The sequence below is a fragment of the Centruroides sculpturatus genome, unplaced genomic scaffold (assembly GCF_000671375.1).
Source record: "Centruroides sculpturatus isolate CEXI.00-Female unplaced genomic scaffold, Cexi_2.0 scaffold186, whole genome shotgun sequence".
NCBI lineage: Eukaryota > Metazoa > Arthropoda > Arachnida > Scorpiones > Buthidae > Centruroides > Centruroides sculpturatus.
Genome location: NW_019384354.1, coordinates 243,241 through 259,982, shown reverse-complemented (window position 1 = coordinate 259,982; position 16,742 = coordinate 243,241). Strand labels below are relative to the sequence as shown.

The 16,742-nt window shown below is 29.6% G+C and overlaps 1 protein-coding gene across 1 annotated transcript in view; it reads right to left on the bottom strand.

The window, feature by feature from the left end:
- LOC111639331 (general transcription factor 3C polypeptide 3-like) overlaps nt 1-14,154 on the bottom strand; it is a 68,713-nt gene extending 54,559 nt beyond the window's left edge. The window contains 8 exon segments of the mRNA XM_023385191.1: nt 2,177-2,291; nt 7,234-7,310; nt 8,608-8,728; nt 9,975-10,039; nt 11,170-11,265; nt 11,433-11,559; nt 11,644-11,742; nt 14,006-14,154. Coding sequence (XP_023240959.1) covers nt 2,177-2,291; nt 7,234-7,310; nt 8,608-8,728; nt 9,975-10,039; nt 11,170-11,265; nt 11,433-11,559; nt 11,644-11,742; nt 14,006-14,104 — 799 coding nt within the window. The 5' untranslated portion in view covers nt 14,105-14,154.
- Nucleotides 14,155-16,742: the final 2,588 nt, after the last annotated feature.

Sequence of the window (16,742 nt, the reverse complement as noted above, 5' to 3'; positions counted from 1 at the left end):
TATACCTGCTTCTGAAAATAGCCTCTCACTATATACACTACTGCTGGGAGACGATAGATAAATCTTAGCGAATTCTGTCAGGCTTGGATACTGTTTTGCGTTTGCTGACCACCACTTGTAAAGGTCTGCCGTCCGATCTAGGCGAACAGTTTTCATATAAAGTGATACAGTGATATTTTTTAGTAATAATTAGTAACGCAATTTGATGTAACAATGAACAAATAATGCATGTTGTGACATGATCTACTCGCAAATAAAACAAATGTGCCCGCAGTGTCGCCACCGCACCCACCGTAATGTATCAGGTCGTAACATATCACCCGCGAAATGTACACATATTTTGTCGAACATTCAGCCGCCGAATATTCGGCGCTTCGGCCAAGAGCGTAGCCGAATGTTCGGTATTCGGCAAACTCACTATTCGTGGCATCACTACTAAGAATATTATTTACGTATTTATAAATGTCTATACTTAAATAATTTCATATTTAATTTCAGTAAATTTAGAAAATGGAGTTTCAAGCAGTTGTAATGGCAGCTGGTAGAGGATCAAGGATGACAGAAATTACTTCAGGTTGTCCAAAATATCTTCTTCCAGTTGGAAATTTACCTTTAGTATTTTATCCTCTTTATACTTTGAAACAAGCTGGATTTCAGGGTAAGAACATAGATCAAATGACTTTTTTGTATAATTAAATATTGATCAGTAGTTAAATAATTACAAATTCATTAAAAATAGTTATTTGTATAAATGTAATGAATATTTTATTTCTATGTCAGTGTAATATGATAATACTTGTTCATTTTATTTTTCATGATATGCTTATATCTTGCATTAATGTTATTTATCATTCAGGTTTTTCTGTTGCAGTTCAAAAATAAATATCTAACCAAATATATTGTTTTATTCTTTCATTTTTAAGGTCTATTTATAGTGGAGTCTCATTATTCAAATTAATGTAGAGTGCGAATATCATTAATATCAGATAATCAGAATCTCAGATAACATGAAAGGTTTCATACAAAGTGATAAACAAAATACAAGAAAATTATAAAATTTCTCTGTCTAAAATTCACATTGTCATGAGAGTCACCAGAATAAATTATTTTTAAAACTTTAGAGTTCCTTTCATGTATTATGTATCGCCCACCCAAGATTTGTGAAACAAACTGTATTATGATTCCTATCTTTTGTTGACAAAGTACTCTTCCACAATTTACCTTGGATAATGTAGAATCTTCATTAAATGAATCTCGGATAATCAGGACTCTAGTTTGTTTGATTTTTTGAGATATTGGTTACTATAAATTTCCTGCCTATAATCTGCACATAGGTTAACAAAATTGTCTAAGGTATGAATTATACAGTGCTGCATATGTGTGTGACAATTTTTTCACAACAAAAAACATGATATTAAAAATCATTTTATTTTTGTTACACTAAGAAGTCTTGTTAACATGATAAACACATCTGCAGACTCAAAAGACAAATGTGCAGATGAAAAGTAAAATTGCCAATAATAAAATCATTGCCCAATAATAATTGAACAAGATGCCTACCTTTGTTTGTTCTAGATTTTACAATCATTTATTTCTACACAAACTTAATTCCTTCATATTTATGCAATTTTAACTATGTAAAAATTTGTTATATTTAAATATTTACAAATATTACAGATTATTAATGTGTAATTTTAAATGTTATTATGTTAGTTCTAAGAAAATGTGTGGTTTAGATTAAAAATATACTAACTGAAATCATAATTAGTAGAACTATAAAATGCAAAAACATTTATACCCAATTAAAACTTTACTCTTAAAATTTATGGTTGATATTTCTCTCGTTATAAATTATATATTTATTCACATAAGACATAACAAGAATAAAAAGAAAAGATCTCATTATTTTAAAAAAAGTAGAGAAATTAAACTGAAATATTTAGACAACTGTTGTTTTCTAAATAATTCAGTTTGATTTATTTTTGTAAATTGTTGTTAGTGTTATCATCTAAGAATTTTTTTTTTATACAATTGTTCTATAACAACAAAATTAATTAGTATTTTGTAACTTTTTGAACTTATACACGTTTGTCATGTATTTATTTCATTTATTATTTAATCAAAAAATAGTTCTTATTGACTTTATATAAAAGTAAAAATTAAAATTTACTCTTACCAAATTTTATTATTTCCATACACATTTTGATAGCATCATCATGAAAACCTCTTGCATATGCCAAATTTGCAGCTCCCATGAGTCCCTCTAAGTCTTTTGGTAATTTTTTTCTTCTACGCCTCTAAAATATAAACATTTTTAAATTATACCACCAGAAGCTAAAAAACAATTATAAAAATTTTGAATCTATCAATCCATATCATTAGATTTAATTTCATATTTTCTAAAATAAGGTTCTAAAATACAGTTACATATTTATATATGTAACTGTAATTTAGATAAAGCAAAATTAAAAGCAACAACAATAAACACTTTAAATAGCCTGCAAATAATTTTTGTCATTAATTTTATCAAAAATTTAAATTAATAAACAAATTACAATCAATCCTTTGAAATATTTAATTCTTATGTTTATAAATCTTATCTTTTAAAGTAAAGAAATTTTCTTTGAAGTACTATCTTTAAGCTTAGATAGCATAATAAGTATCAAAATGAAAACTTTTTCAAACAAAACAATCCCTTCAGTTGTAATAATTTTTTAATTTCAGCAAACTAAAATACAAATAAAATAAAATTTGTTGTGGATAACCTGCAGAAGATTGCAAGAATGAAAATAAATCATCTTACAGTTTTACCTGCCTTACCATATATACTATACCTCCAGGATACAGGAGCTCCCCTATTTACAAACTTTCAGTCTTACAAACAATTTCACATGTCTAAAATTTAAATTTTGCACAAATTCTGAAGTTTTCTCACTAGTCATGGGGTAGTATTGAAATCAGTCTTTAGCCAGAAATAAATAATTAATGTTTTATTTCTATTGTAGATCATCAATTTTTGTTTTTGCACAAACTCTGACATTCCATCACCACTTGTGAGGTAGTGCCAAAGTCAGTAACATTGGAGTAACAGCATTTTTTGATATTGTTAGCAATTTTTATAAACGTTTATGATTAGTATTTCAAAAATGCCTCCAAGACATAATCTAGAAGTGAAAATAAATGCAAAAAGTGTGGCTCTGTTACTGACTGTAGAAACTAACCCGGACATTATAAAACTAAGTGTGTTAGGTGGAAAAAAAAACTGCATTTGAAAAAACTCACTACTAAGCAGTAGCAAAGGTAAATGAGCATAATGTATTCTATTAAGTGCATTGAAGAATCAAACACTAACAATACATTGTTATTCTGTGAACAAATGTATCATACATTCTAGGTTAGTTTTCCACTTATGACAAAACCTCGAGAACCTAATCCTGTTCATAAGTAGGAGAGCACCTGTATAATGATAGGAATACCGCTTACAAGATAACGGCGCTCAATGTTCACATTTGAGAGATGAAAACTTCAGCCACAACCTTGCTATTGTATCAGTTTATAAGTTTCTATCTCAAATACTACAATATTTAATACATAAAAATATAAATACGACTTTTTAACAAAGTTAAAACTTTGTGTCTGTCCTCCTTTTCGCCGTTTTCACCATCAGCAATACTTTAAAAAGTTCACAAAATTACAGAGGCGACCTTCCTTTTGAGGCTACTACCTCTGCAACAAAATGTAAAAATAGGTAAAGCGTCCTCTGGTGTTCTTGCCACATTCACAATAATACATTTTAAGTAAAAATAATAAAATTCATGGCCGGCATTATTTACATTTAATACATAAAAATATAAATACGACTTTTTAACAAAGTTAAAACTTTGTGTCTGTCCTCCTTTTCGCCGTTTTCACCATAAGCAATTTTACTACAATATTGCTTAACTGCACAACACCAGGATGTAAATAAAAGTTGCCAATCAACCAGTATGAATAATGTTTAAGTGACAAACATTTTCATTACCCCTTTTGGGCACTTCTTCAGGTCAATTCTTATTTCAAGTAGGCTGGCCATTGACATTCGAAAATAAATTGAATGGTACCGTAAAGATTTCAAATACAGTATGTGCATGCATTTTCAGTATAAGATGTTTAAAAAAAGGTTGAACATTAAGTTGAGCTGGAAGGCAGAAAAGTACTGCGCATGCGTTTGGCTCAAAATACGATTGAAAATTAGACATCTTTGTCAAGTATAGCCTGCCATGCCATTGACAGACACATCTCCTACTTAAAATTAATGCACATGGTTCTGCTGCAGGCTTTAAAAAATTTTGATGGCTTCTAACCATTTGAGGTGTTCCAGGTGAGGGATAGTAAGGATAATTCTGGCTCCGGAGAAGTCCACCATAATATCCTGGTCTGTAATATTATCCTTACCACCCTGCACCTGCACCTCAAATGGTTAGAGGCCATCAAAATTTTTTAAAGCCTGCAGCAGAACCATGTGCATTAATTTTAAGGAGGAGATGTGTCTGTCAATGGCATGGCAGGCTATACTTGACAAAGACATCTAATTTTCAATCGTATTTTGAACCAAACACATGCGCAGTAGTTTTCTGCCTTCCAATTCAACTTAATGTTCAACCTTTTTTTAAAACACTTTATACGAAGAACGCATGCATATACTGTATTCGAAATTCATACCATTCAATTTATTTTCGAATGTCAATGGCCAGCCTACTTGAAATAAGAACTGACCTGAAGAAGTGCCCAGAAGGGGTAACGAAAAACATTTGTCACTTAAATGTTATTCACACCAGTTTATTGATTGATGAGTCGTAACTTTTATCTACAATATTGCTTTTTCTGTTTCATTTTTATTAAAATAATTGTAGACATACATAAACAACCAAATGCAAATATTCTACAATAATCATATTAATTTCAGAATTATTTGGACTATAGTCTTATATAAAAGTAAAAATTAAAATTTACTCTTACCAAATTTTATTATTTCCATACACATTTTGATAGCATCATCATGAAAACCTCTTGCATATGNTATTGAAAAATATAAAAACAATAAAAAATTATACTTCAGATGTTAATTTAGTATCAAAAACGTAAAATATTTGAGTAGCCCGAGAAATAGCCGAAGATTGCAGTGCCACAGCACTAGCGAAAATTTAAATTTGCCGACTGGAATGCTTTCAGATAAACGACGCTCTACTGTAATAAATTAATACATAATTTAATCACTTAATTGGAACAATAGCAGAAAAGAAATTTAGCAATTTTTGATATATTTTAGTAATCTTCCGAAAATATGTAGGCACTACATACACTAATGTCTTGTAGGCCTAATGGTTGGCAGAGACAAAGTGATTTGTCTTTTGCTCGGGCAGTTTGGTTTTTCTGGAGGGGGTCAGCATAACAGGACGTATCATATGGGGATTTTGTATGAGGTGGACCTGAATGCGAGTTACTACCCTGCTCTGGATTAGATCAGACGATATCCCTTAAAAGACAATTTAATCCCCTTAAAGGACAATTAATCCCCTTAAAACACAAAAGACAAAGATGATCCCCAGACAATTTTTCGAGGTCTCTTGAATGAGTTGGAAGACAACTAGAGTTTCCTTGGAAGGTATTGTGTGCATAATTACATCTAGATTCAGACAGCAGCCATCCGATTGTTGAGACCAGCATCGAGTTGGAGGATTCTACAAATACTTCCGCCAAAGTGATCTGGCCCATCTCCAAGTAAAGAAAACTGTGCTCAAAAGAAGACCATAAAATAACTTTTCGATAAACCCTTTTCTTTCTCCCTTTTTAGTTAGAACATGTTCTAACTAAAAAGAAAGAAAGGAAAAATTGTTCGATCAGGAACAGATCGAATGGTCAACCCTCATCTACGTCACTACTAATATTTGGCAACACTAGCATTATGCGAATTAGTTATTTATTGTCATGAGTTTGGCAAATTTATAGTACAAATATTTTCTGTATTTTGGTTTAATAAAGCATTAAAATAGGTACCTAATTATTATTTTTTACCTACTTATTTATTTATCTACGCATTACATATTTTATTGTACAATTTATTATTAGTTTGTTTAATTAGGGCAGCCACTTAATTGGGCCAAAAGGATGTGTCCCAATGTGTCCCAGTTAAGCGGAATCCACCGTAGTTATTTTGAATGAATAGGTTAAAATTAAGATATGTTTATATAATTCTCTCTTGACAGGTCTTGGCTTATAGAAATGAATTATTGAAAACTTTAAATAATTATCATTAAAAAATATACATAATAAAATAAAACAAGCCTGGATGAAAAAATTCATTTAAATTATTTGTTAATAGAAAATTGCACAAAAAAAGTTTATGTTATGTTTTTGTATTTATGTTTCAATTTACAAATATTTTAAAAGAAAATACAGTAGACCCCCTATAACATGGTAGATATGTTCTGCATTTTATGAAATTCATGTTGTATGAGTCCTTAAATACATGAGCCAATCACAGCCCACCACGTATGCAGTTTACGGACTACGGCCATTTGAAAAGTTTCTTCCATAAAATTAATCGATTCTAGACTAATTTGACTCAACATTTCCAAAACACATATAATTTTTTGGGAATAATCCATATAAACTATGCTATGAACAAAAAATTGTAGGATTACTTACTGAGTGTGCACCGTTCAATGATGCCATTGCTTAAGCTTGTTTTTGTCGTGGAGCGGCGCATCGAACAGCTGGTGCGTGTTTCCTGATAAATTATTTTTCTGCGAAAAATTTGCTGAACTTTGGAGACATCATTAATATAAATATAATTTTTATGACCATTAAATAAATGGTTTTTAGTAGGTCCACTGCTTGTTTAAACTTAACAGTTTGTGCAATATCCACTATTGGTCTAGATTCGACCAATCCTGTTGCAACACGAGTCGGCAATGACGTTTTACTGTATCATACGAGTCTCTTAAGCGTGTTTATAAGAATATGATCACAATTTTTTTGCCGTTATATACGAATCCATATTATATGAACCCGTTTTATAGGGGTCTACTGTATAATCTATAAAATTAATTGATATACAGAGTAATCAAAACAAAAACAAAAGCTGATTAATATTCATAAACATATAAATTATTTTACTCATTAAGATAATATAAATTAAAATTTGAATAGTAAAATTGAAATAACTATTGCTCAATAAAAAAACCATACTACCTGAAAAGATTTCTCCATATCACCCATATCCTCGTATAACATACTCAAAGTTTGAAATGGTTCTGGAGCAGATGGTTCTATAGAAAATCTTTCAGGTTAATTATGAAATTAATAGTTTGAAAATGTTAATGTAATAATATGAAAAAATTTTATGAAGGAACAAGCCTGATATGTTGAAATATTAAAAATGAATGTAGCATATGTCAGAGGTATTAAAAATTAATATCAAAAAAGTCATAATAAGAGATATATGCAATCTATATATATATATATGCATATTGTTGGAAAAAAATTTATTTTCATTAAGTTTATTAAAATTTATAAACTAATTCATTATTAAATCTGTTATTACACAGGCTTAATTTACAAAAATCAAAAATTAAAAAATGCAATATTAATTTGGTATATTCGTAAAAATTTAACAAAATCTACATTAGTTCTAATATTTATATGAAATAGAAAATATAATAAGTGATGACATATTTACTACAAAGCAACTATATGAATAGCTACATTAAATTGTAATTTGGCTATAGTTTTTCATCAACTTTAATTGATTAATGAAAAATTCTCTTGCACCATTAATTAATACAGATACTATTCCAATTTTCAAAAGTTTCATTTTTTTTTTAATAAAATCATATAAAATAATTAATCACTTTAATGAAAACATTAACAATTATTTATATAGTACTGTGAGTTTATTTATAATGTTAATAATATATTATTAATATATTAATGCTAATAATGTTAATAATATATTATTTATAAATTAATCCTATTGACATATTAAATGGAAATATTAATATTCTCATTTCAAGAACACCAATTAATATGATGTTATTGTTATATTTAAATATTTACAAATATTACAGATTATTAATGTGTAATTTTAAATGTTATTATGTTAGTTCTAAGAAAATGTGTGGTTTAGATTAAAAATATACTAACTGAAATCATAATTAGTAGAACTATAAAATGCAAAAACATTTATACCCAATTAAAACTTTACTCTTAAAATTTATGGTTGATATTTCTCTCGTTATAAATTATATATTTATTCACATAAGACATAACAAGAATAAAAAGAAAAGATCTCATTATTTTAAAAAAAGTAGAGAAATTAAACTGAAATATTTAGACAACTGTTGTTTTCTAAATAATTCAGTTTGATTTATTTTTGTAAATTGTTGTTAGTGTTATCATCTAAGAATTTTTTTTTTATACAATTGTTCTATAACAACAAAATTAATTAGTATTTTGTAACTTTTTGAACTTATACACGTTTGTCATGTATTTATTTCATTTATTATTTAATCAAAAAATAGTTCTTATTGACTTTATATAAAAGTAAAAATTAAAATTTACTCTTACCAAATTTTATTATTTCCATACACATTTTGATAGCATCATCATGAAAACCTCTTGCATATGCCAAATTTGCAGCTCCCATGAGTCCCTCTAAGTCTTTTGGTAATTTTTTTCTTCTACGCCTCTAAAATATAAACATTTTTAAATTATACCACCAGAAGCTAAAAAACAATTATAAAAATTTTGAATCTATCAATCCATATCATTAGATTTAATTTCATATTTTCTAAAATAAGGTTCTAAAATACAGTTACATATTTATATATGTAACTGTAATTTAGATAAAGCAAAATTAAAAGCAACAACAATAAACACTTTAAATAGCCTGCAAATAATTTTTGTCATTAATTTTATCAAAAATTTAAATTAATAAACAAATTACAATCAATCCTTTGAAATATTTAATTCTTATGTTTATAAATCTTATCTTTTAAAGTAAAGAAATTTTCTTTGAAGTACTATCTTTAAGCTTAGATAGCATAATAAGTATCAAAATGAAAACTTTTTCAAACAAAACAATCCCTTCAGTTGTAATAATTTTTTAATTTCAGCAAACTAAAATACAAATACCATAATTTGTTGTGGATAANATAATTATTAAATTTAATTCAAAATAATAATTAATGAAATCAAAAGTAAAGATGAAATTAACTTTTGATTTACTTTTTAAACCCTAATGTAAAAATACTCATACATTTTACATAAATTAAACTAACATTTGTATAAAATTTAAAATATTAAATTGTAAAAAGTTAAAGTAATTTTAATATCAAAAATAAAAATTATCAAAATTAAAATATAAGCTTTTAAACAGGATTTTGCTTGAGTTTTGCTTGTTTTAGTATTTTAATTTTGTATTTGAATTGAATTTGGATTCATATTGGAATTGAAAATTGACATATAACTTGCCCTATTGCATAATCCACACTCCCTTTCAAATTATCTTTCAAACACATAACCATGGCTATCTGCACAAAATAATACTATTTCACTGAATTAATCCTACTGAAATTATTAAAATAACTACTTTAATTATCAAGTGAACACATTATACATAGTTACAAAACTGTCATTAATTGGATATAAGACAATTTTTGTAATATTTGATTAAACTTTAGCTGTTGTCTTTTATGAAGTTATAGTTTGTAAGGAACCACTTATAATGTCTACATTCTTAGATAAATTAAATAAAATATTAAAATAAATTACTTTTGATAATTGACTATTATTTCACACAGTATTTTGATTCTTATTTAATATTCAATTTTTTAAAATAATTTATATTTTTACAATGATCTCCAGTATATTTTTTAAATCTAATTTTATTTCTTATAAAAACAATCTATTTATAATAATTTTCATACAATTACCTTTTTGTGAGTTAAATCATCATCTAGATCTAAATCAGTTTCTTTGGATTGTTTAGGCTCATTTTCTAATAAACAGAAAGCAAAACACATTATATTAATTAAATTTCAAAATAAATATTTCATAAATTTTTTCTAAAATTTGAAAAATTGAATTAACAATAATTTCTATCAGAATACAGTCTTTTCATTGTTAAGATGCTGTGTGTTGCTATACTTTTGAATTAATACTTTATTTTTATAATCCAAAACAAAAAACCCATAATGTAGCAATGCTGAATTTTAAGGTTTCTGTTTTGAATTACCATATTTTACAGCATGTAAGACATGGCTTTTGTCCGAAAACAAGACTAAAAAAAATCACCCATGTTATATGTGAAGTTACAATCTCTCATATACGATTTAGTTTAGGTTAAAAAGTAGGTCATGCATGCAGCCACACGAGCGAGTAATCAGGTTCTGGATGGAGACAGAGAGACAGCCCGACAAAAGTAACATACTCAGACACTAAAGTTAACAACTAAATAACCATTTAATTTCAATGAAAAGGAGTACATGATACAATATATCAACTTAACCTATCTATCTAGCAATCACGAGAGAGAGAGAGAGAGTTTACAATTGTTTGCCAGTCAAGAAATACCTGCGTTGATGGTGATGATTCTTGATTTGAGGTTGAGATTAGAATCTTGAGGGTTTGGATTTGGATCGTTCAGGACTGGTCTGGATCAAGATAGTTCTTCTAGGCACAGTTGAGGGTAATGTGAAAATCCAACAGAGTACAATTGGCACTGACATAGAAAAATTTTGATGACTTTAATCCCAGAGGGACTGGCAACAACTACCTAAACTTGTAGTTCCTTGCTATATTGAACTGATGAAATTGAGACAGTAGGTTGGAAGGTTATGAGAAAGCATCACTTTTGCTGCCGAGAATGTAACAAATGATTTACTCCAAAGCGTGAAAGTTGACAGTCATCTGACAAAATTTTATTGTCAAAACGTTACGTTATGATTTAGTTACATAAATAAATTATGTAGTGCAGAGTCTCACAAAAGTGAAGGTTGGCTTAAATTAAAAAACACTAAATACTTTTTTCTAATATTCTAATACTGAAATGGGAGTGTCTTATATGCCATAAAATACAGTAATTATTCAGTTTATTTTTTATTTTATTGTTTAAATTTTTAGTGTTACCAGAACTGGCTTCCACAGCTTTTTCATTTTCGGCAACAGAATCTTGTTCTTCAGACTTTTGTAAAATGTCTGTAATCTCTGAGAATGTCATTTCACCTGGAAACATACAATACAAAAAAGTTTTAAACTTTATTTTAAAAAATTCAAATTACATTAAGATATTTAAGAATATTATAAGATTTAATATTATATATATATATAAAGTAAAAAGACATACATGGTATCATTAAGACTAAAAAGAAAATAATAAATAATATTTATACCATTAATATATTTAACAGTTAATTCTGATGCTATCTTTCTAGTAGATTGTGTCTCATTTTCATCACACTCATCACTGTCACCATCATTTTTATCAAGTTTATTTTCAATAATTGCTTCATCCAATTCCTATAATAATTGAAGACTGATTTAAAAATTTTTTTATCTACAAAAGTAATTAATTCTTTTTAATATTTAAAAATTTTACATTACCATCTCAATATCTGACTGATGCCACGGGGACACATTTCCATCATTAGCTTCATTATCACTGCTGTCATATTCACTATCACTTAAAACCAAATTACTTTGCTATAACAATAAAAATAATGAATATTAAATTTAACTGATAAAATTTTAAATTTAAATACAATATATTTAACATATAAAAGATGTAAAATCATAATAAGGAACTTAACAAATGACAAAAAGATATATTGTCATCATTTAATACAATGATTTACTAAATTAATTTTAGAAAGTGTTAGAAAAAAAAAAATAGTTGAATTTGATTGAAACTCTAAGGTGTTTAATTTTCATATCTTTGAATAATTTTTTAAAAAATTATTTTTTTTTAAATTATATGACAAACAACAAAGTCTATTTCAACATTATTTTGATTTACAGATTTATTACTGTAGTATACATAAAAACTAAATATATATTTTAATTAAAAAACTATAAAAATTTAATACATAAAGTACCATCAAACCATTTAGATTTATCAGTTATAAGGTCTCTTAAATATCAAAACATAACTTTCAACAATTATAATAGTTCATTGAAATATGTTTAGTCATCTTATGATGCACAAAAATTATTCAAAATATTAAAAAAGAAATATTCATGTTTCTTCATGGAAGCATTTCATTTTGGTTCCAGATGATATTCACAATAATAAATGACAAAAATTGCACATATAAAAAGATAAGCTAAACATATGCCTGCCAATGATACAAGTCTTTTTTTCTTATCTTGCAGAAAAAACAAGTTTTGATGAAATGTTTATAAAAGTTACAAAAGATAAATGTTGCAAAAAAATGACCTTATAATTTTCTACAGAATTTGGTGTTTCAATTTTTCATGCCAGCAATGGATGGCTTGATAAGTTTCATCTACACTACAACATTGTTTTGAGCAGTTTGTGGCAAAATTGCAGAAGTAAATGAAGATGCTGCCAATAAGTGGAAGTCAAGATTACAATCATTACTTATTCTGATCATAATATCTACAATATGAATGAGACAGAATTGCTTTACAAAACACTTCCAGATAAAGCATTAACAATGAAAGTTAAACAGTGCAAAAGGCAGAACCTAGCAAAGCAAATACTGTTGCCTTGTGAAACCTCTGTGGAATGAGCCACCATTGGTAATCCATACAGCTCTTCAACCAAGGTGATTCAGAAATGTTAAAGTTTCACAACTTGGCATTTACACAAATAAGAAAGTATAAATAACATGTCAATTTTTGTTGATGGTTTAACAAGTTGAACCACTTTAAAAGATGGTCTTACCAGTCTTACTAAGCAAAGCTTTATCTTGTGAATTTGACAATCAGACCCTTGTTTAAATGCTAGATGAAGTTCAAAAACAACATGAAAGTGAGACTTTTAAACATATGAAACAGCAAAACATCCAATTCTAGATTACATGAACTATTTATTACATTAATAAATAATTATCATGAGATGCCTAATAAAAATTTTTGACAGGAGAGAAAACAGAACTTATAGAAAAAGTTTCAGAGTTTGTTTAAACATTCCATCGTCCAAGATCAAGATCATAAAAATTGTAAATGATAAAAAGTCCAACATCAAATAAGTGTGTTCATGGATGTGTAGATGACCATCGTGTAGTTGTTAAACACAGATAAACTTTAAACACGTAGAAAGTTGAATTGGGACTACCTAGGTAAACTTCACAGGTATTTTATTTGATGCTACAGAGCACAGACTCCCTATAAATGTCAATTCACTGGCACTAAATTTACATAATACAGGCTACCCTCATTTTACACTGGTTTCAAATATTCCTAAAGAATAAGGTAAAAATAATTTTTGCCGTAAAGCTCAGTGTTGTTTTCCTACAAAATACCTAGTTTACTTCTTACACAGAGTAACTTAATTGGATAAATTTACATCTTAAATTTACCAGAAAATGGGGCTTTTCTCTCCGCTTTCATTCCATGCCTAGATACCCGTAATTACTCAAATATATGTCTCTAGGTCTTGTGTAATGAATGGAAGATAGTTTATATAAAGTAGAATTGAAAAATAAGCTCATTCAACTTATTGAATGAGATTGTTCAACAACGAGACTAGTCTAAAAGAACTAGATTAAGACTGAACGGTTAATCTTTACCTACGTGTATTGTCATAGCCGCACAGTGGTGACCCACGTTCTAACCTAACCTAATCTATTCTAATAAATTACCAATTTATTAGGATAGGTTAGGTTAGGTCAGAACGTGGGTCCCCACTGTGCGGCCATGACAGTCGTGAGTCCACTTAGGTAAAGATGAACCGACTGAACATTTCAATTCGCCAATGATATCTTTTACTTTCCGTGTTTACCTCACGTTTAATTTCCTTATACGTCTCCCATTGTTCTTCTGATATTTCTCCTAACAAGCTTCGAAAGATATTCGAAGGACCAGCTTCGTTATCGTCCATTCCCGCCACCAAATAATCAAAAACATTAATATAAACAAATCACCAAAACATCTTTTACTAATAGGTAACATGTTGCCAGTTAACTGATAAATTAAATAAATAGATAAATTTAATTAAAATAAAAATAACATTTTATTTTATTATTATTTTTTAATTATTAAAATTAATAAGTTAAAGAAATAGAGTAAGAATAGTAAAATTATACATATAGTGAGTTTCCCAAGCCGGCAACGGGACACTGGGGTGGTAAGGGACAGAGCCCGACATATCCGGAACGGACCAAGCCGCCCATCTTACAGTAGTTTAATTTAATTTAAGTGTTATCATCTCACGTGATGTTTATGATTACGTTACCTAGAAAAAGACTTTTTTCTATTTATTATTCGAAATAATGATTAACTGGTCAAATCTACACTCCTTAAAAGTGAAATCGCAACGCTACAATACGCGCATTCCTTCGCGATGTTGCGATTTCACTTTTGAGGAGTGTACTTATTGCAAAAAAAAAAAAAAAAAACTCTTAATCGTATAGTCGTAATTCGGATATTAAATCATTTGATATCCTAACTTTATATTTTTATTTTCTCGTATAACGTACGTCTCGAATAACGAACAACGGACTTTCCGTTCGGCAGTTACGTGAGGCGAACAACGGTCTTTCTGCGAACAAGTGCGAATGATGTTTCCACTCTTTTGCCGTTGCCAAGACAATCTGCTATTTTTATAATATATTAGTATTATTAGAATATATTATTAGTATATCTGAAGTATAGAGCTCCCGTTGGGTTCGGCTTGCTCCCTTGTTTATTACGTACATCGCCTCAGTGCAGGGTATTTACATTTATTCAAGTGTTGTGCAAATCATGGCTTCTAAAAAAACAGAAAGGTAATTTCAATTGAAACATTGCAAGAAATCATCAGAAGGAGTGAAAGTTGACAACAACTTCCTTGTCGAATGGGAGAGGTTCAGGAGTTTACCAACACTCATTATCCAAACAGAGCTGAGGCCACCAGGATCAATGATCTCTACAATGACACCCTTGCCCAAGATTTCCAGTAGGTGTTGAAGAAGAAAGAGAAACAGACCACCTTGGACATGTTTTTTAAAAAGCCAGCAGGCAAAAAACAAAGGATGGAACAAGAGGAGTTGACCTTGCAAGCTCCGGTAGCCTCTCCTGAATCTGACTCCGATTAAAAAACAATAAAAAGAGACCTGCTGCAATGTATCTGTATCTGTATGAATGTGTGAAGAAAGTATTCCTCCACCTCCTCCTCACAACATCTGACTACCCGGCATAATTGGTGACTGCTCCATTTTCATTTTTTTAATGGTACAGTATGGTTATTTTATGCTGCGGAACGAATTATATGTTTTAATATGTATTTCTATGCTAAAATGCGTTTCGTATAACGGACTTTTCACTTAACGGACGTGCACCTGGAACGGATTAAGTACGTTATACGAGGCACCACCACTGTATGTGAAATACAGTATTTTTCTCATTCGAATTTTTTATCGTTGATATAATCGAAAGCAGAGAGAGGGAGAATTAAATTAATACAATGCGCAACATTCTCAAGTCTGTACCATATCTCAACTGTCTTCGAGAGATAGTTTATGCCCGGCAGAATTTTCTGCCGGGCAATTCCCCTCCCAAAACGCTCAGCCGGCAGAATTTTCTGTCAGGTGACTGTTAACGGTTTAGAAAAATTTTTTCTTGAGAACTATACATCTTAGACATATGCAGTTTTCACGATATATTAATCTGACAGACGGAGTATATTTCGACGTTCACTATTAGTGACGTTGTGTTGTGTTAAGGGGAATAATCCAACACTCATGTCTGAAACTTTTCCCGTGTCAATCGGAAGTTGAGGGTCAGGGCTGTCCCTGCGGCAACCCGCTTAATAATCTGTGAGAATATAAAACGTGAGAACGAGTCGACACGTAGAACTTTAGTGATTTCTTCGAAGGGACAAATTTAGAACAACCGTGCTTGATAGAGCAGACGCTTAGCAGGGGGAATCCACTGATCTCAATAGGGACTAGACAAAGACAACTGTCCAAATTAACAAAATAACCCTTTAATTTTTCCGAGAACATACAGTACTTCTAGGAAAAAAGTCACAGGAACATACGGAGCCCGACAATCCAGTATACCGAATATCGTTAACATCAAATCTCCTGACAATATACTGCTCAAAATTCCCGTAACGTGAGGACATAAAACATACCGACAAATGAGTTTGAAGTGTACCTCTTCCTTTTCTTTACTCTGGACAGAAAACAATTCGAAATTCAAAATCTCCACACTGACTTGGTTGCACAGTCTTTACTTTCCCATGCAATTTCACCACCACTACTTTGCTTCTTCCCGTCCTCTCTTCACTTCAATTCTAACTTCTCCCCGAGACACACCCTCCAATAAAACTCCCACCCTTGGTTACACACCCCAGAATTACACAACTTCTCTCCACCGAGTCGGACCTACCACGTGGCGAAGGGGGGCAAGAAAAAACGTAAGGCACAAATCCACAGAGGCAGTCGCAGCTTCTTCAACTGGATTCAAACAACGCAAAATCCCGAGAAAGTTCGAAGTCCCGGAAACCGCCAGCACTTTGGAAAATTTAGCCTTAT